Source organism: Medicago truncatula, chromosome 2 (assembly GCF_003473485.1).
Source record: "Medicago truncatula cultivar Jemalong A17 chromosome 2, MtrunA17r5.0-ANR, whole genome shotgun sequence".
NCBI classification, from domain to species: Eukaryota; Viridiplantae; Streptophyta; class Magnoliopsida; order Fabales; family Fabaceae; genus Medicago; species Medicago truncatula.
In genome coordinates this window covers 1,285,543-1,301,166 of record NC_053043.1, presented here as the reverse complement: position 1 = coordinate 1,301,166, position 15,624 = coordinate 1,285,543, and the positions used below count along the sequence as shown (strand labels likewise).

General features: G+C 31.3%; 2 protein-coding genes and 1 long non-coding RNA gene across 3 annotated transcripts; 1 reads left to right on the top strand and 2 right to left on the bottom strand.

Moving 5' to 3' along the window:
• Positions 1-265: 265 nt before the first annotated feature.
• Positions 266-685, bottom strand: LOC11420631 (serine decarboxylase 1). Its single transcript, XM_024776135.2, has one exon. It carries the CDS (start codon positions 653-655, stop codon positions 281-283), a length of 375 nt encoding a protein of 124 aa, XP_024631903.1. The 5' UTR covers positions 656-685; the 3' UTR covers positions 266-280.
• Positions 686-5,443: 4,758 nt separating this feature from the next.
• Positions 5,444-6,269, top strand: LOC112419227 (uncharacterized). Its single transcript, XM_024776399.1, has 2 exons — positions 5,444-5,593; positions 5,754-6,269. The coding sequence occupies exons 1-2, from the start codon at positions 5,444-5,446 to the stop codon at positions 6,267-6,269; spliced, it is 666 nt and encodes a 221-aa protein (XP_024632167.1).
• A 476-nt stretch (positions 6,270-6,745) lies between these two features.
• On the bottom strand, positions 6,746-10,619 carry LOC112419131 (uncharacterized). The gene is made up of 2 exons (XR_003009219.2): positions 10,527-10,619; positions 6,746-6,983 (listed from the first exon to the last, which is right to left on the bottom strand). It is a non-coding gene; the product is annotated as an uncharacterized lncRNA (long non-coding RNA).
• Positions 10,620-15,624: the final 5,005 nt, after the last annotated feature.

Sequence of the window (15,624 nt, the reverse complement as noted above, 5' to 3'; positions counted from 1 at the left end):
TTTAAACATAAGTGTGACCTTTTTGAACGTTTAGTTTGATTTGTTAGTTTATTTAAAGATTTATTTTTCATGAATGTATTTAAATGAGTATCCTAACATATGATTAAATAGAACAACAAACTAATTGATTAGTGAGATTAAGCTCGATCCATTTTTTGTACCGAAAAGAAAAAACTCGTTCCATTTTGATATTTAACATATGATAGTTTAGAAAATACAATTCATATGATATTATAAAAAACTCGAAACAAACAACTACCGTTGTAAACTCTAGGTTCAATTAGATGCTCCAATTACTTATGATGAGCACATAGGCTAGGCAACTGTTTTCACCTACATCTGATGCTATGCAATACGGTTGAAATGTACCATATTCAAACCAGGTAGCACGCTTCTGCACAAGCTCGTTTAGAAAATCATCAAGCTTCTCAATAGTGACGTTTGGCATCACCACCACATGAGCGATGTTCCCCTTGCATGCTAACTGCCACTTGCGTATAAATTCTTCATCATGTGGTCGCTCAAATACAACCGTGCTGCTAAGCTCATTAAGCATTGCACCAATCCCAGCCTCGATAAGGCGGTCTTTGAAGTAGTGTGCATTCCGCAAGCATTTCTGCACTTCTTTCTCAAAGGAATATGGGAGCATGGCCATTTCGACTACCCATGAAGCAAGGTATTCCACATTCCTGGAAAGACCATTTCTAAAAAAGGATCACATTACATGTACATAAAATAGTAAGTATCAACAAAGCAAAATAATTGTGCAGGATCGATTGTTAATAATATACTTCAACCAATCACTATTTATAAGTAAAAAAAGTTCTAATTTTGAAGGAAATAAACCAAAATTTTTAACGTACAAAATTAAAAGAACTTATTACCGCAATTAAAATTTTAGCAATCATTCACATGTTAAAATTATATATCAGCCAAAGAGAGAAAGTTTATTTTTGAAAGATAATTTTTGGTCAAATGTTTTTTTTTTTTTTTGACAAATTTTTTGGTAAATGTTAAAGTTAGCGTTTATTCACACGCTCAAAAATAATATATTATTCTTTTTGTTTTTTTGGTCAAGTTTTACTGTTCCAATATGAAAGGAACTTATAAATGCTAATTTGTCTATAATAACTTTAGTTTTTTATTAGTAAAAAAGAAAAGCACTTCTTGTCAAGTGAAGGAAAATATAGACCCACTGAAGGACTCCTAAATAGAGGAGGAAGTTAGAGAATTGATCTCTTATATATAGTTACAGTTCAAAAGTTGTAGATTAATAGATAAATTATTGCAAACATGAACGATTGGCTGACTACAGTGTATTGGTGAGGTAGTTCTTTATTTTATTTTTTTGCAGTAATATTCAACACTTGGGAAAATATGCACATATCAAGCATCTCTTTTTAACATAATAACACTGATTTTTCTTTAAGAAATCAAATAAAAATTAATTAATAATAGAGAGAAATCGATGCTCAGAAACAAACAAAAAAATACAAATCAAAGAGAAAAATTGAATAATAAAAATAATAATATGGATGGAGCTGCACTAATTATGATATTCATCAAACTTAATCAAGCATTTCCACGCACCACTCAAAACTTTTTCACCCCACAGGAAATCTCAAACATGTAAATGAAATGACCAAATTAATTCATAAGTTATATGTTAAAGGTATATTCTAAAAAACCACAGATCTAGCCACTATGTTCTACACTTAATTTTCTAGTTCTATCTAGTGGAGGTTCAGTTTAAAAATAAAATAAATAGATAAATGCACAAAAATGATATTTAGTAGACAAATATATATACCTGAGATATATTTAGTAGACAAACTGGAAGGTGTTAAAGTTGATAAAGCTGAGATATACTTTAATGTATAAATCCGATAATTTCTTCATAAATTTGTGGAACATTGAGTAGCAATATGGTCTTCCACAAACAAATATATGGGAAAATAAATATGTTGAACGTTAATAGCAAAAGAAGTTTAATGAATAAGATGATGTCGTGTTATCTGATGAAAATAATGACTCAAACAAATATTTATAAACACGAGGAGCAATTAATATAAATCAAATTATGAGAGAAGATTCAAGATCCCTTTCGTTTATGCCTTTTCAGCTTCAAAGTCAATTGCTCAACCAATTCCATTGTGATAACTAACCTTCTCCTCTTATTTTCTCCTGTGCAGCTAAATATCCAACTATTAGCTATAAAACCCTAAACTATGATAACAAAACATGATGAAGGGGAACGGTCTAATGCAATCAACAATAAAATTTGATGAAATTGTAAGAACTAAAGTTGTTCTTGATCTTCTTACCGTTCTCAAAACCATTCTTGAAAAATAGTAATAATGATGAGAATAGGATGGGAGAAAAAGATCTGAGCTATTTTATTTCCTTTCTGTGACAAAAAGAATCATTACCTTTCACTATTTTATTTTGGTTTTAATTTGATTTTAATAGGTGAGAAACAATTCAACGATAGTCTTGAATTAGATCAATTGTCAACATTGTTTTTTAGGACTGTTATAAGTGTTGAATTATTTGGAGTTGGTTTTTTTTACAAGAGTTTGGCTTTCCGTTAGTTCATCAGCCACAAGTACACAAAAAAACAAAAGGGCAATCCGGTGCACTAAAAGCTCCCGCATATGCATGATCCGGGAAGGGGTCCCACCATTATAAAAAAAATTGCTCATATCCAATCTTAATGATGTTAATCAATTCCATGCAATAAACTAGCTTAATGTATTACTATTGAATAACTAATTATTTTTCAAGCATTATTATTTGGGATACATTTACTGGGCTGGGATGGTTTAGACTTGAAGTCTTTATTTTCCTTCTGGTTCATGATTTCCTAAATTTACAATACATATCGCAAGTGGCATGTAATACAATGGAACCTGAAATTATACTGGATGAAAGTTTAAAGAATACACGCTCACTTAGGATATGTACACATTGATTCTATGTTAACATATTACCTCCTGCTTTTGTATTATGCTATTTCACCCACCGCTTGTCTACTACTCTTATATCCAGGGGCGGATCTCTATTGAGACCCCCAGGTGCCGTGGCACCCCCTAGTAAAAAAATAATAATTTGTATACTGAAAACTACTATAGTACCCCCTGGATTCACACTTGTTTTTGTCTGTCTCTCTCTCGGTACTCCCTCTCCTCTCCATCCTCGCATATCAAAACGCATTCTTCTCACCTCTCAGGCTCTCATGGTCTCCCCACTCTTCTCCTTCGGCGATGCGACAGACGACGATGTGGAGGCAGCAGCAGCACGGTGCTCCTCTGAACTCTCATACACCTCACTTCAGTTTGTTGTTTTCTTGATTTTTAGTTCAGGTTTGTTCTTCTCCCTGTCATTCTATGTTTCATTCCTTTGATTTTGATTCCTTTCACTTCAGTTTGTTCTCTTAATAGTTATAATTTCATTCCTTTGATTTGATTCCTTTTCACTTCAGTTTGCTTGAAGCCTTGAACCCTAGAAATAAAAAATTGGGGGAAACTTAATCCTTGATTTTCTATGTTGTTTGATTCAATTCTATTCTGTTCCTATGCTGCTGATTCAATTCAATTCTATTTTTAGAACTTAGAACATAGTGGCTTAATTCATATTTTGAACAAGACATGATTATGTACTGTACTGATTATTACTCTTTGTTTTGTGTTCTTTGATAATGTTTTTTTTTTAATTACATGCTCAAGTCAGTGCTCATATTCACCATTTCTAGTTTGATTTTGTTACTCATAATTTATGTGTGAATTGTGCATTTTGTAGGAGTATGAGGAAAGTCAGACATAAGAAACTTGAAGCATTTTATAAAAGAATACTTCATGTCCCTGAGGAAGATGCAAATTGTATAGCTTCAACATCAAATCTCGAACAGAACCCTTCCGGTGATCAAACAGTTCAACCGGACGAGCAGCCTTGCAAGATTCAAAGAGTCATTGTGGAGAACTTTGATGTCAATCGTTTAGAACGTGACCCCGGGAAGCGCCTCCAAATTTGGGAATATCCGGTGAATCAAAGAGATGAAGTTCGTAGAGCTTATCTTAATTGGGGTCCTTATCAATGGGTAGCTGAAAAATATCCTCTTAATGAAGATAAGCATCCAAGACGATTTCAAGCATCTTGGTTCAAAATATTCCCTTCATGGCTAGAGTACTCTCCAACAAATGATGCTGCTTATTGTTTGCTTTGTTACTTGTCTAGTGAAAAACCAAATGGGAATCCTACAGCTGACGTCTTTACTAGAAAAGGATTTAAAGCATGGAGAAAAATCAATTCTTGAAAGTGTTGTGCTTTTCTTAAACATATTGGAGAGAGTCCTTGTTCATCTCACAATAATGCAGTGAAAGCTTCTCAAGACTTGTTCAATCAATCTATGAACATCAGATTTGCACTTAATGAGCAAAGTTCCGAGCAAATCCTCCATAATATACTTCGTCTCAGGTGCTCTATCGATTCAGTTCGTTGCCTCACTTTTCAAGCTTGTGCTTTTAGAGGCCATGACGAAAAACCTAGTTCAAAGAATAGAGGTAACTTTCTTGAAATGGTTAAATTGTTAGCATCATACAATGATGAACTTGCTAAAGTAGTGCTAGAGAATGCTCCATATAACGGAAAGTATACATCTCATGCAGTTCAAAAGGAACTTTTGCAAATCATGTCTTGTAAAGTGAAACACTACATTCGGGAAGAGATTGGAGATTCTAAATTTTTCATAATTGTTGACGAATCGTGTGATGAATCTCTTAGGGAGCAAATGGCTATTATTGAGGTTTGTGGATAAACATGGTTGCATACAAGAACGATTTTTTGAGCTTGTGCATGTAGATGACACCATGGCTATCACACTTAAAAAAGAAGTTTGTGATGTTCTTTCTATGCATGGTCTTAATGTTTCAGATATCCGCAGGCAAGGGTATGATGGTGCTAGTAATACAAGGGGAGAATGAAATGGATTGCAAGCATTATTTCTCGAAGATTGTCCTTATGATTATTACATTCATTGTTTTGCACATAGACTACAACTTGCTTTGGTTATTGCGTCTAGAGAAGTTTTCGCTATTCATGATTTTTTTTCTCACTTGACTTTTATTGTCAATGTTGCATGTTCCTCTACTAAGCGTAATGATGAATTGCAAAAGGCCATATCAGCTGAGATTATTAATTTGCTAGAGATTGGTGAAATTAAGAGTGGTAAAGGACAAAATCAGAAAAGCAATCATAAACGAGCTGGAGATACTCGTTGGAGCTCACATTTTGGTTCTATTTGTAGTATGATAAATCTGCATAATCCAACTTGTGTGGTTCTTCAAGAAATTAGGAAGACTGGATCAAGTTATACTACGCGTGGGGATGCTAATGTTGGTTATAAACTTTTGAAAAATCATTTGAGTTCACATTGATTTTGCACATCATGAAAGAGATTATGGGAATTACAGATCGTCTTTGTCAAGCTTTGCAACAGAAATCCCAAGATATACTTAATGTTATGCAATTAGTCAGCTATACAAAAACTTTAATTCAGAAGTTGAGAGATGATGGTTGGGATGATTTGTTGAAAAATGTAAATATTATTTTGTGAAAAACACGACATTTATTCCCCTGATTGTAATGTTGATTACATAGAGCGTGAAGGTCGTGCTCGTCATCAAATGGATCACATCACAGTGGGTCAACATTTTAGAGTGAATATCTTTTGTGTTACAATTGATCAACAATTGCAGGAATTGAATCACAGGTTTTGTCCGGAAACAATGGAGCTTTTAATTCTAAGCAATAGTTTGGTTCCTAAGGATGTTTACAAAGCATTTGATATAGATAATATATGTGCTCTTGTACATAAATTTTATCCATTAGATTTCGGTGAGCAAGACAAAAAAAGTTTGAGATATCATCTTCATTACTTCCATCTTGATGATGTTAGTCATCCAGGTTTGAATAAGTTGTCAACTATGTCTGAATTGTGTGAAGCTCTCAATACGACAAGGAAGGCGGATACACATTACTTGGTTGATTGTTTAATCCGCCTTATCTTAACTCTTCCGGTTTCTACAGCTACTACAGAAAGATCATTTTCAGCAATGAAGTTAATCAAGACAAGATTGCGTAACAAGATGGAGGATGAATTTCTTGCTGACAGTATGATGCTTTATATTGAAAAAGAAATAGCTGATCAATTTAGTACTGATTCAATTATTGACGAGTTCAAGTCTAAAAAAGACCGAACCGTTAAATTTTAAATTGAGGTAAATGTCTCCTATGTTTATCTATATGTAGCAGTCTGGTACGATTGTTTTTCTATTATGCATGTGGCAAGCATCTGACTGGTTTTGATCCTCTAAGTTTAGGATATGTTATCTCTCTAGTTGGTATATAGTATATTTGGAGCTTTAGTCTCGTGTTTGAGTTATTGCGGTGATATTTTTTGGATGAAATTGTATATAACTTTTATGAATTTCAATTATAATATTTAGTTCATATTTACCGCTCCCCCCAATATTTTCGGCAAGATCCGCCACTGCTTATATCGTGTCAAATGCTACACTGAACAATATTTGTTAATTTTCTATTAAAAAAAAACTAATATAAAGCTTTGTATTCGGCAATACGAGTGCATGTATAATACAAGCGGATGAAATTATGAACAATACTAGTAACAAATTTCACATTCTTGTGTTTCGTGTGTGATTTGTTTTGTAATAAATAGCGGTACTCATGAAGGAAATGACTGCCAAATTGGCATAATGTAATTATTCATTCATAATCATCCAATGTCTCCATGGGATCAAAATTTCTCAATGAGCAAAATAAATAACCATACAGGGCATGAGTTTTGGTTACAAAATCACATGTTTAGGAGCAGTTATTTGGGAATGAAGATAAAACAGAACGGTATTATAATACCAAAACATTCTACCCTATTACTTCAATTTGGGGAATAGCTTTGGTGCAACCTGTGTAACGCCCTCTCTAATTATTTGAATATTTTTAATGAGTTTAGAATACACTTATATGATTTGTATGATTTATATGATTTATTTTGATGAGTGATATTTTGTTATGATATATGTTGGTATTTATTAGTATAACATATATGTTATTTGGTTTAGAAATATAAATGTTATTTGATTTAAAAATATAAATGTTATTTGATTTAGAAATATATATGTTATTTGATTTAGAAATATATATATGTTATTTGGTTTATAAATATAAATGTTATTTGATTTAAAAATATAAATTTTATTTGATTTAGAAATATATATATATATATATATATATATATATATATATATATATATATATATATATTATTTGGTTTAGAAATATATATATGTTATTTGATTTAGAAATATATATGTTATTTGATTTAGAAATATATATATGTGATTTGTTATAGAAATAAATGTTATTTGTTGTAGAAATACACATGATTTGTTGTAGAAATATATGTTAATTTGTGTAGAGATATATGTTATTTTGTGTAGAAATATATGTTATCTGGTATAGAAATATATTTCTTATTTGGTGTAGAAATATATATATATATATATATATATATATATATATATATATATATATATTATGGAAATATATTTGTTATAGAGATATAATTGTTATTTCTTGTATAAATATTTTATATATATATATATATATTAGAATAGAATATTGAGATTTCGGTAGGCAATCTAATATATTTTTGTACTGAATAGTATATTTTTGTACTTAATATAATATATTTTGGTACTCAATTGATATATTTAATTACTAGATCTAATAGGTGCATTACTTGTTTCCAAAGTTTCTCACTTATTAGTTGTAAATTATCTCTATAAATAGAGAACTCACACAGTGCATTCTACACACCGAAATTCACAGTTGATACTTCCTGTGCTTTTCTTCTCTTCTCCCTCTTTTGACTTGTGTTGACGAGTCTTTCTTCTTTTTCTACTCCTTTCTGTCCCTTCGGAATTAAAAGTGTTCTTAAGACCATAATCCCTCTTCGGTTTAATATCCTTTTAGATAAGAGAAAGCGGTAGAGTCCTTCGTCGATCAATCCAAAGGTAAGAGTGAGACTAACTTTGCAATTCTATTAAGTATGTGAATCAATGGTTAGGTTTAACATGATGTAGGATGAGTTTATGAGGAATTGAAAAGTAGGTTAAAATTGTAGAATTAATGAATAAACGGTGGAAACTTGTTAAAAAGATGTAGAAACTGTCCTTAGACCTTAGATAATGATTAAGATGATTTGATGATATTTATAATGTTATATAATTAGATATATATTGCATGAATTATGTTTGATGATTGAGATGTTGATGACGTGCATTTGTAATTGTTATATATGATGATTATCATTATTGATTGATGCTAATTTGTTGTTGTGATGAATATGATTTACTTTGATGATATTTTGTTGTTGTGATGAATATGATTTACTTTGATGATATGATTAATGAGAGAATATTATATACTGTGAATTAATGATTAAATGCATTACTTGAAATATTATTGAATGATCAAGATGTTGAAATGAATTGTTATTAAGCTTGATATGAATTGATTATGCTGCAATTGTTGTTAATCTAAGTTGCATGAGTTGTTGTTGATTATCATTTGATATTGTTATATCTTGAGATGTTTACGTGTCGCCTATGTTGCTGTTGTTGGTTATGTGAAATATTTATATGACTTATGTGGAAGATGTATGATGTTTAAGTTGTTGATACTTCATATTAATATTGTTATGTTGTGAATTGCTTGTGTTGTTTCTGTTGCTGTTATGAACTGCTAAGTTGTTTGTAATGTGATTAAATGATTAAATGCATTACTCGAAATATTATTGAATTATATTAGGAGCTTTGTCCTCCGCACGATTATTAGTATGAATAAGTTGATGATGAACTCCAAATTATTGGATGTATAAGTGATAAGTTGATTAAGGTGTCCTGTTGATAGAGTCCATGCATTAGCATTCATTGAGCTTTGTCCTCACCACGATTAGGAGCTTTGTCCTCCGCACGATTAAAGTATATTAATACTTATGATGACGATTGGTACCACATGCATATAAGTGTCTAAGTTGCATTGTCGCATTTGTCGAGTCAAAGTCGTTGTTGATGAATTATCATCCATGAGTTGTTAAGTTGTCGATGAATTATCATCTATAAGTTGTCGAGTTGTCTTCTACCCATGTGTTGTTAAAGAAGTACCTATGAAGATTATACGATGTTTATGATGTGAATTATATGATGTTGACTAAGATGTTGCTATGTTGTTTAAGATATTGATTATGATATTGTTATATTGTTATGTTGTTATGATGTTGTATATGATACTGATTATAATGTTATGATGTTGTTTACGATGTTGATTATATGATGTTATTATGATGCTATATGTTGTGATGTATATAAGTGTTATTATTAAGTGATGAATATGTTGTTCTATATATGATTAATATTATTAAGTGAATATTATGTTATGTTATTGATGATGATCAAATGTTGTGATTACTTGGTAATTGTTTATCAAAGATGCTATGATGTTTAAGATGATATTGTTTAAGATGATTATGTTTAAGATGTTTATGTTGAAGATTTATGATGTTGATTATGGTGTTAGTATGTGTTGATTACATTTTGATAAGATGATGAATATGTTGTTGTTGTTATATTATTATATGAAGATGAATATGTTGTTGTTATATTATTATATTATGACGAGATGATGTATATGTTGTTATTATATAATTAAGATGATTAATATGTGTTGTTCATGTCGTTATAAGATGATGATCTATGTTGTTATGATTTGGTTATTATGGGTTATATGATGATGTTTATAATGTGATGAATATGAAGTAAATGATAATTAGAAGTTGGTTGAACTATTAAGAATTATTACATGAAGAATTATTATTACTAATAGATGAAGTTATTTATGTTGTTAAATATAATTATTGAACTATATGCTTGATATTATTGTTTTGTGAAATCTCACCCCTTCCGCTTGAAAATGTTGCTCTTCGTATGAGTAACTTGCAGGTATTAATGATTAGTAGGAGTGGTGGCTCAAGTGTCTCTAGGTGCTCTGATACGTAACGGGATGGGAACTTTGTTATTGTTTTCTATTCCTTACATATTGTTTTTTGAAGAATTATGACTATGTTTTTAGAATGGATTTTTATGACATAATTGTAAAGAGGCCTTAGTGCCAAAGACTGGTTTTAGTTATTGAATAAATTCCGCTGCGAAGTATTAAAGATTTTGTTATTGAATTTTAAAGGATAAATAGTTATTTATTCAGTTTATGATTTTATGAAAAGAAGTGTAGCATTCCGTTTACGTGAATAACTTTGATTATTAAATGAAATTTTTATGTTGGGAAAATGGGGTGTTACAACCTGCATTGCAAGATTATAATTTATCAGGGAATACAAAAGAAAATCAAGTAGCTAAATGGTTATTAACAAACTAAACATCAATACTTACACATTTGTCAACACAATACCAATAATCGAAATATTGTCCAGTGCAGTGTTTCTGCCCAGAATCATCACCATGTATCCTTTTCATGCATGCATGTAGCAATTTAGAGAATTACTTTTCTTTGCAAGAGCTTCTTTCATAAACAAAAATAAGGCGGCGGAACAAATATTTACCAACACTTATTCTTTATTTTAAATTTGTCTAGGCATAACAATTGGAGTGGCTATCTTTTGAGTTTGAGTGGAATCAGCCAAAATGTAAGATAAGACAACCTGCAATAGACACATATTGGGCCTACCCTTCCCCAGACCCACAATAGAGCTTCTCTATATTTTGTCCATTAATACTCACTCAGGGTATCAATTTAGCTAAACAAGTCAGAACCTACGGTTTTCCCACTAATTTCATACAATGTTGGTTCTCTCAACTCAAAAGAAGGAAGGGGATGTAAAACGCAACCCCTGCTCAAAATTAACTTCAATTCAACACACAGCTGATACCATCGTCTCTCCATCCATATACATAGGAAACCCAAATAAATCAAATATGTACATGTTGGTTTGGTTCGGTTTTACACTATTAATGTGACTGGACCCGAACCAAGCTAACCTGATGAAATACGGGTTCATTAGGTTTAGGTGGTCGGTTCAGCTTTTAATGAAAAAACAGAAGAGAATTGCAATTTTTCCCCATAACTCAACCTCTCTACTGCATCTATCCCAAACCAGAGAGAAATAGAGAGAGAGACCATAAAATCTACCATAATCTCTGACATCCAAAGGCCAAATTTCCACAACACCGCCCCCCAAAAAACCCACTTTCTGCTACTCACAAGCCGTGACTTCCATAGCCACCCATCCAAGACAGAATAGAACAACTAAGTTGTAAAAAACGTGGTTGCATGGGACTAGGACAGACGGAGAAGGCGAGGCAGTGTGGGATGTTTGGAGAACGCATGTGCAATGAAGGGAAGGCCACATTCAGAGGCGGAGCCCCTCATGGGCCATGGCCCACCCCCAAAAAACAAATTCTTATTATATATTATGTTTTGTAATATTACAATGTTGTGTAGCACACTGTAGTGGTTAAGAGCCTTTTTGCCAAGTCTTATGTGCTAGGTTCAACTCCAGCTAAAGTCATTTTCATTTATTCTTTTATTTTCTTTTGTATAAAAAAAAAAACATAATTCATAATTGTTAAAATCATCCTTCTTTCTTTAATAAAACATAACTCCTTTATTCAATTTAATATAATCTTCCTTACTCTTATTCTTGGGTACAACTGTCTCCTTACTCTTTTTTTTTATACAAAGGGACTTCAACTCTTTTTTTGTCAAAAAAATTCTCTTTTAAAACACATAACATATTTTTTATATAAAAGAGGACCTCAACTATCTTTTATAACGCATAAAATATAACATAAATGTTAAAATATCCTTAAAAAACATGATATCATAAAAATATTTAATTGTATAAACACTATTTTTTAGGTAAAAAAATACTATTTTCTTTATTAAATTAAAATATATTTCATTATTGTACTTGATTATAAGTAGATTTTCTTATGTAATGATTTTTTTTTTTACATTACTATATATGTCATGAGTTTTATTTTAACTTTTTTTTTACTCATTCGTTTGATTCAATTCAATTTAATACCTATACATCTGTTTATTGAAGTAGAGTCATTTAATTCAGTCATTAGGTTCAATGACCTAGTTGTTCGATCAATTATCTTGTACTTTATCTGGGTTGATAAACGGCTCAGATTTTAGAATACTGGTTTGAATTATATTCAACAAATAACAAATTTGTAGTCATTGGAACTAACCAATGATAAAATTTACTGGTAAGAAAATTAAGCTCCATCACTATTTATGGCCCACCCTAGACTTTTTTCCTAGCTCCGCCACTGGCCACATTGATACGAGTGTGCGACACTGGCCTCGTCGGAGGGAAGGGACCTGGGTCAGAGAAGATGGTGGAGGCAATGAGAAGAGAAGACTAGGGTTTCGATATTTGTTGTTGAGATGAAACAAGGGTTTAACGGAGTAATGGACTGGGTCACGATAATAGGTAGTAGCACAGTCCTAGATTTTTAATAAACAAATTATCAATAGCATAGTACCCGGTCGAGTGACCGGGTACTTGTTTTCAAGGCTGGAAACCTGTCACTGGAACCAATCATACTTGGTTCTTTACGGTTTCGTTTTGACCCAAACCAATGAACAATGAGTAATTTTCGTGTTGGATTATTTTTTTGGTTCATTGGATTTACCCGGTCCACTTAAACCCCTAGCCTATTCCGAAATAGCCCAAAAATTATGATACTAGCCTTGTTTATATCACGATCCAATAAGTCAGATTTCCAACAGAATATAGAAAACACTCTCACACGGACATAATCAATCTACCTGCATTTTCAATTTATTCCCTCAATATTTTCTCAAGGTTCAATTTAGCCCCTGACAAAAGGACTAATTTTTATCCCGAATTTGAAAATGTCAGGGACTAATTTGGTATTATTTTTTGTCTGAGATTAAATTGGGCCGCAACAAAATTGGCATAGACCAAATTGGGTCTTTAATCTTAAGGAAAAGCAGTTAGAAGTTTCATCACTATATAGCCAGATGATTCCTAAAACATTACCTTCGCTACATTGAATTTCTTTGTTTGACCTTAATGCTACTATTTCTCCGATCATATTTTTCTTTGAATAAACCATATCTTAATAAAGTTTACGAATGTAAAAGTGATGATATATTAGTGAATAAAAATTTACAAACCTTATATTCAATTAACGGCCTGACACATTTTGGTTTGCAAGAGTCTTCAAAAAATCTCTTCTGATCAACAGGTTCCTCATCAGCCCTGAATTCATTCACAATAAAATCAAAACATTAGTTAATCTCAATCCTTGATTTGAGATCGGACAGTCCAAATCAAAATCCAAGATTTAAAATTATAAGATGTGTTTGTATTGGAATGGAGAGATGAAAAATGAAAGAAATAGAGATAAGTTTTGAGACATACATGGTGGTGCGCGAGCGAAGAGAGGTTGCAGAGAGTTGGAATTGGTGTGTTTCGTTGTGGTGCTATTTTGCAGAATCGTAATTTGGTATCAACTCAACTATAGTCTCTCTCCCTTATTCTATTCGGGTTCGATCCGGTTTCTCTATTTCGGGTCAAACCATCCTACTTCTTCATTTCTAAATATTTTTAAAGAGTACTGATAAACAAATGGGTAGTGTTAACGTGTACCCTTAAGGCAACCCAAAAAAAGAAATATTTTATAAAATTTTGTGCAAAAATTTATTAAAAAGTTAAAGATTAAATGTATGCGCACGTTCCAATAAATTATTTATATATTTGCCATATTAATTTGTGTCTTAAGGGCACAAATTAACATTTCATTTTCCTAAATAAATATATTCTTTCGATATCAGTTTAATGGACAAGGTGATTCAGGCATACGGTCGTGAGGTTAACTACCCTTGTTAGCTTGAGTGTACACCTCATCGACATGCACTAATTTCAAAATAGTTTTGCATTGTCGTCCAATAGAAAAATATCAATCTATTCATCATCATACAACAGGTTTCAAAAGAGTAGTATTATTTGAACAACTCTTTTTGTATAACTTTTAGGACAATCTTGATATTCTCTCTTCTCATTGGTCAATAACAATAGAGAGAAAAAAAGGAAGAGAGAGAATAAAAAAATAATGTGAGTATGAGAGAGAATGTTGTATAAAAGTTATAGTGATTGTACAAATTTCTCGTTTCAAAATATGTTTATGTTTTGGCAGAAAAAATATCAATATATCATATCATACAATTGGTTTCAAATATATGTAGTAGATGATTTGACACAAGACATATTCATCGGATGTGAGTGTAAAATTATACATGAAATTAGTTTTGTTAGTCATATGGTTAAGTTGTAATCGATCAATAGGACGAAGTTTCATATGCTTTGTGTTATTCACTTCTTCCCTTTGTGTTAAGAAAAGTTCTTTGAGTAGTAAATTTATCTCCAACATATGTGATTATTAATAAATAACCATGTTATAGATATATTCAAAGTTAACATTTCATATTCAAAAACAAATTGATAATATTAATAAATGATTAATATGAAAAATATTTGAAAAAAGAATAATAAATACATCTATCTTTTTAAAAATATTTCAGAAAGTAGGTGGTATAGTAATAGTTCTTTCAAAAAAAAAAAAGAGTAGGTGTTAGATAGGTATCAGATTTTTTTATTGATCGATTAAAAATTGAAGTTGAATTAAATTGATTTATTTTGTTTTTTTAGTTTGAAATCAAAAGTTTCATGTACAAGGAGATTTTAAGTTTAGAGCTGGAGCCCGTTGGTGTGCTTGACTTAAAAGAAGAGTATATTTTTCATTATTTTGAAGAGCATTTTAGGGAGAGGAGTTGACCTTCTCTTTCAAGGTATCAAACCAGCTTTAACGTTCAACCCTATTTATAAATGCAATCTGTGTTGATTTGCAGGTGCTAGAACACATAGTATCTGCATGTTTTTGCTTCAAATATGTTTCTTCATCCTTTTATGCAGGATTTCTTAATTCATATCATCTTAGTTGGAAATCATCATTCACCAATTCTTCATTTTCTAGGTAATGAGGATCATACTAACTATTTTGTTTGGAGATGCAGCTTTGATTTTACAAATAAAATAAAAAGTAAAAATAACTATGTTGTTTTTGCTGCTTCTATTTTCTCTCTGCTTCTAAAAAAACGCTTCATGAATGAAAGGGAAATTCACTAGAATGTTAACAAAAAGGAAAAATGAAATGACTTTGTTATTAAAAAGATTGCCTTTATAGATAGGGCTAAACGCCATTAATGACCCCAAATGGCCATATCATTATGCTATTCAAACTGGCTTAAAGATTGCATTTAAAAATGAAATGACAAACAAAAAACTTATTATTACAAGGGAAAAACATGCATTTTGTCCCAAAAATTTGAATCACCTTAGCAGGAACCTCAAGACCAAATTATTCCACGAATCCCCAATACTCAGTTCAGTCATTCACAAAACAAGCGGAATTTAACAAACCACTGCAAAGG

Coding starts and splice junctions, on each gene's coding strand:
- LOC11420631 (XM_024776135.2), bottom strand. CDS start 655: ATGGCCATGCTCCCATATTCCTTTGAGAAAGAAGTGCAGAAATGCTTG.
- LOC112419227 (XM_024776399.1), top strand. CDS start 5,444: ATGAAAGAGATTATGGGAATTACAGATCGTCTTTGTCAAGCTTTGCAA. Junction 5,594..5,753: donor GGGATGATTTGTTGAAAAAT/GTAAATATTATT, acceptor CAACAATTGCAG/GAATTGAATCACAGGTTTTG.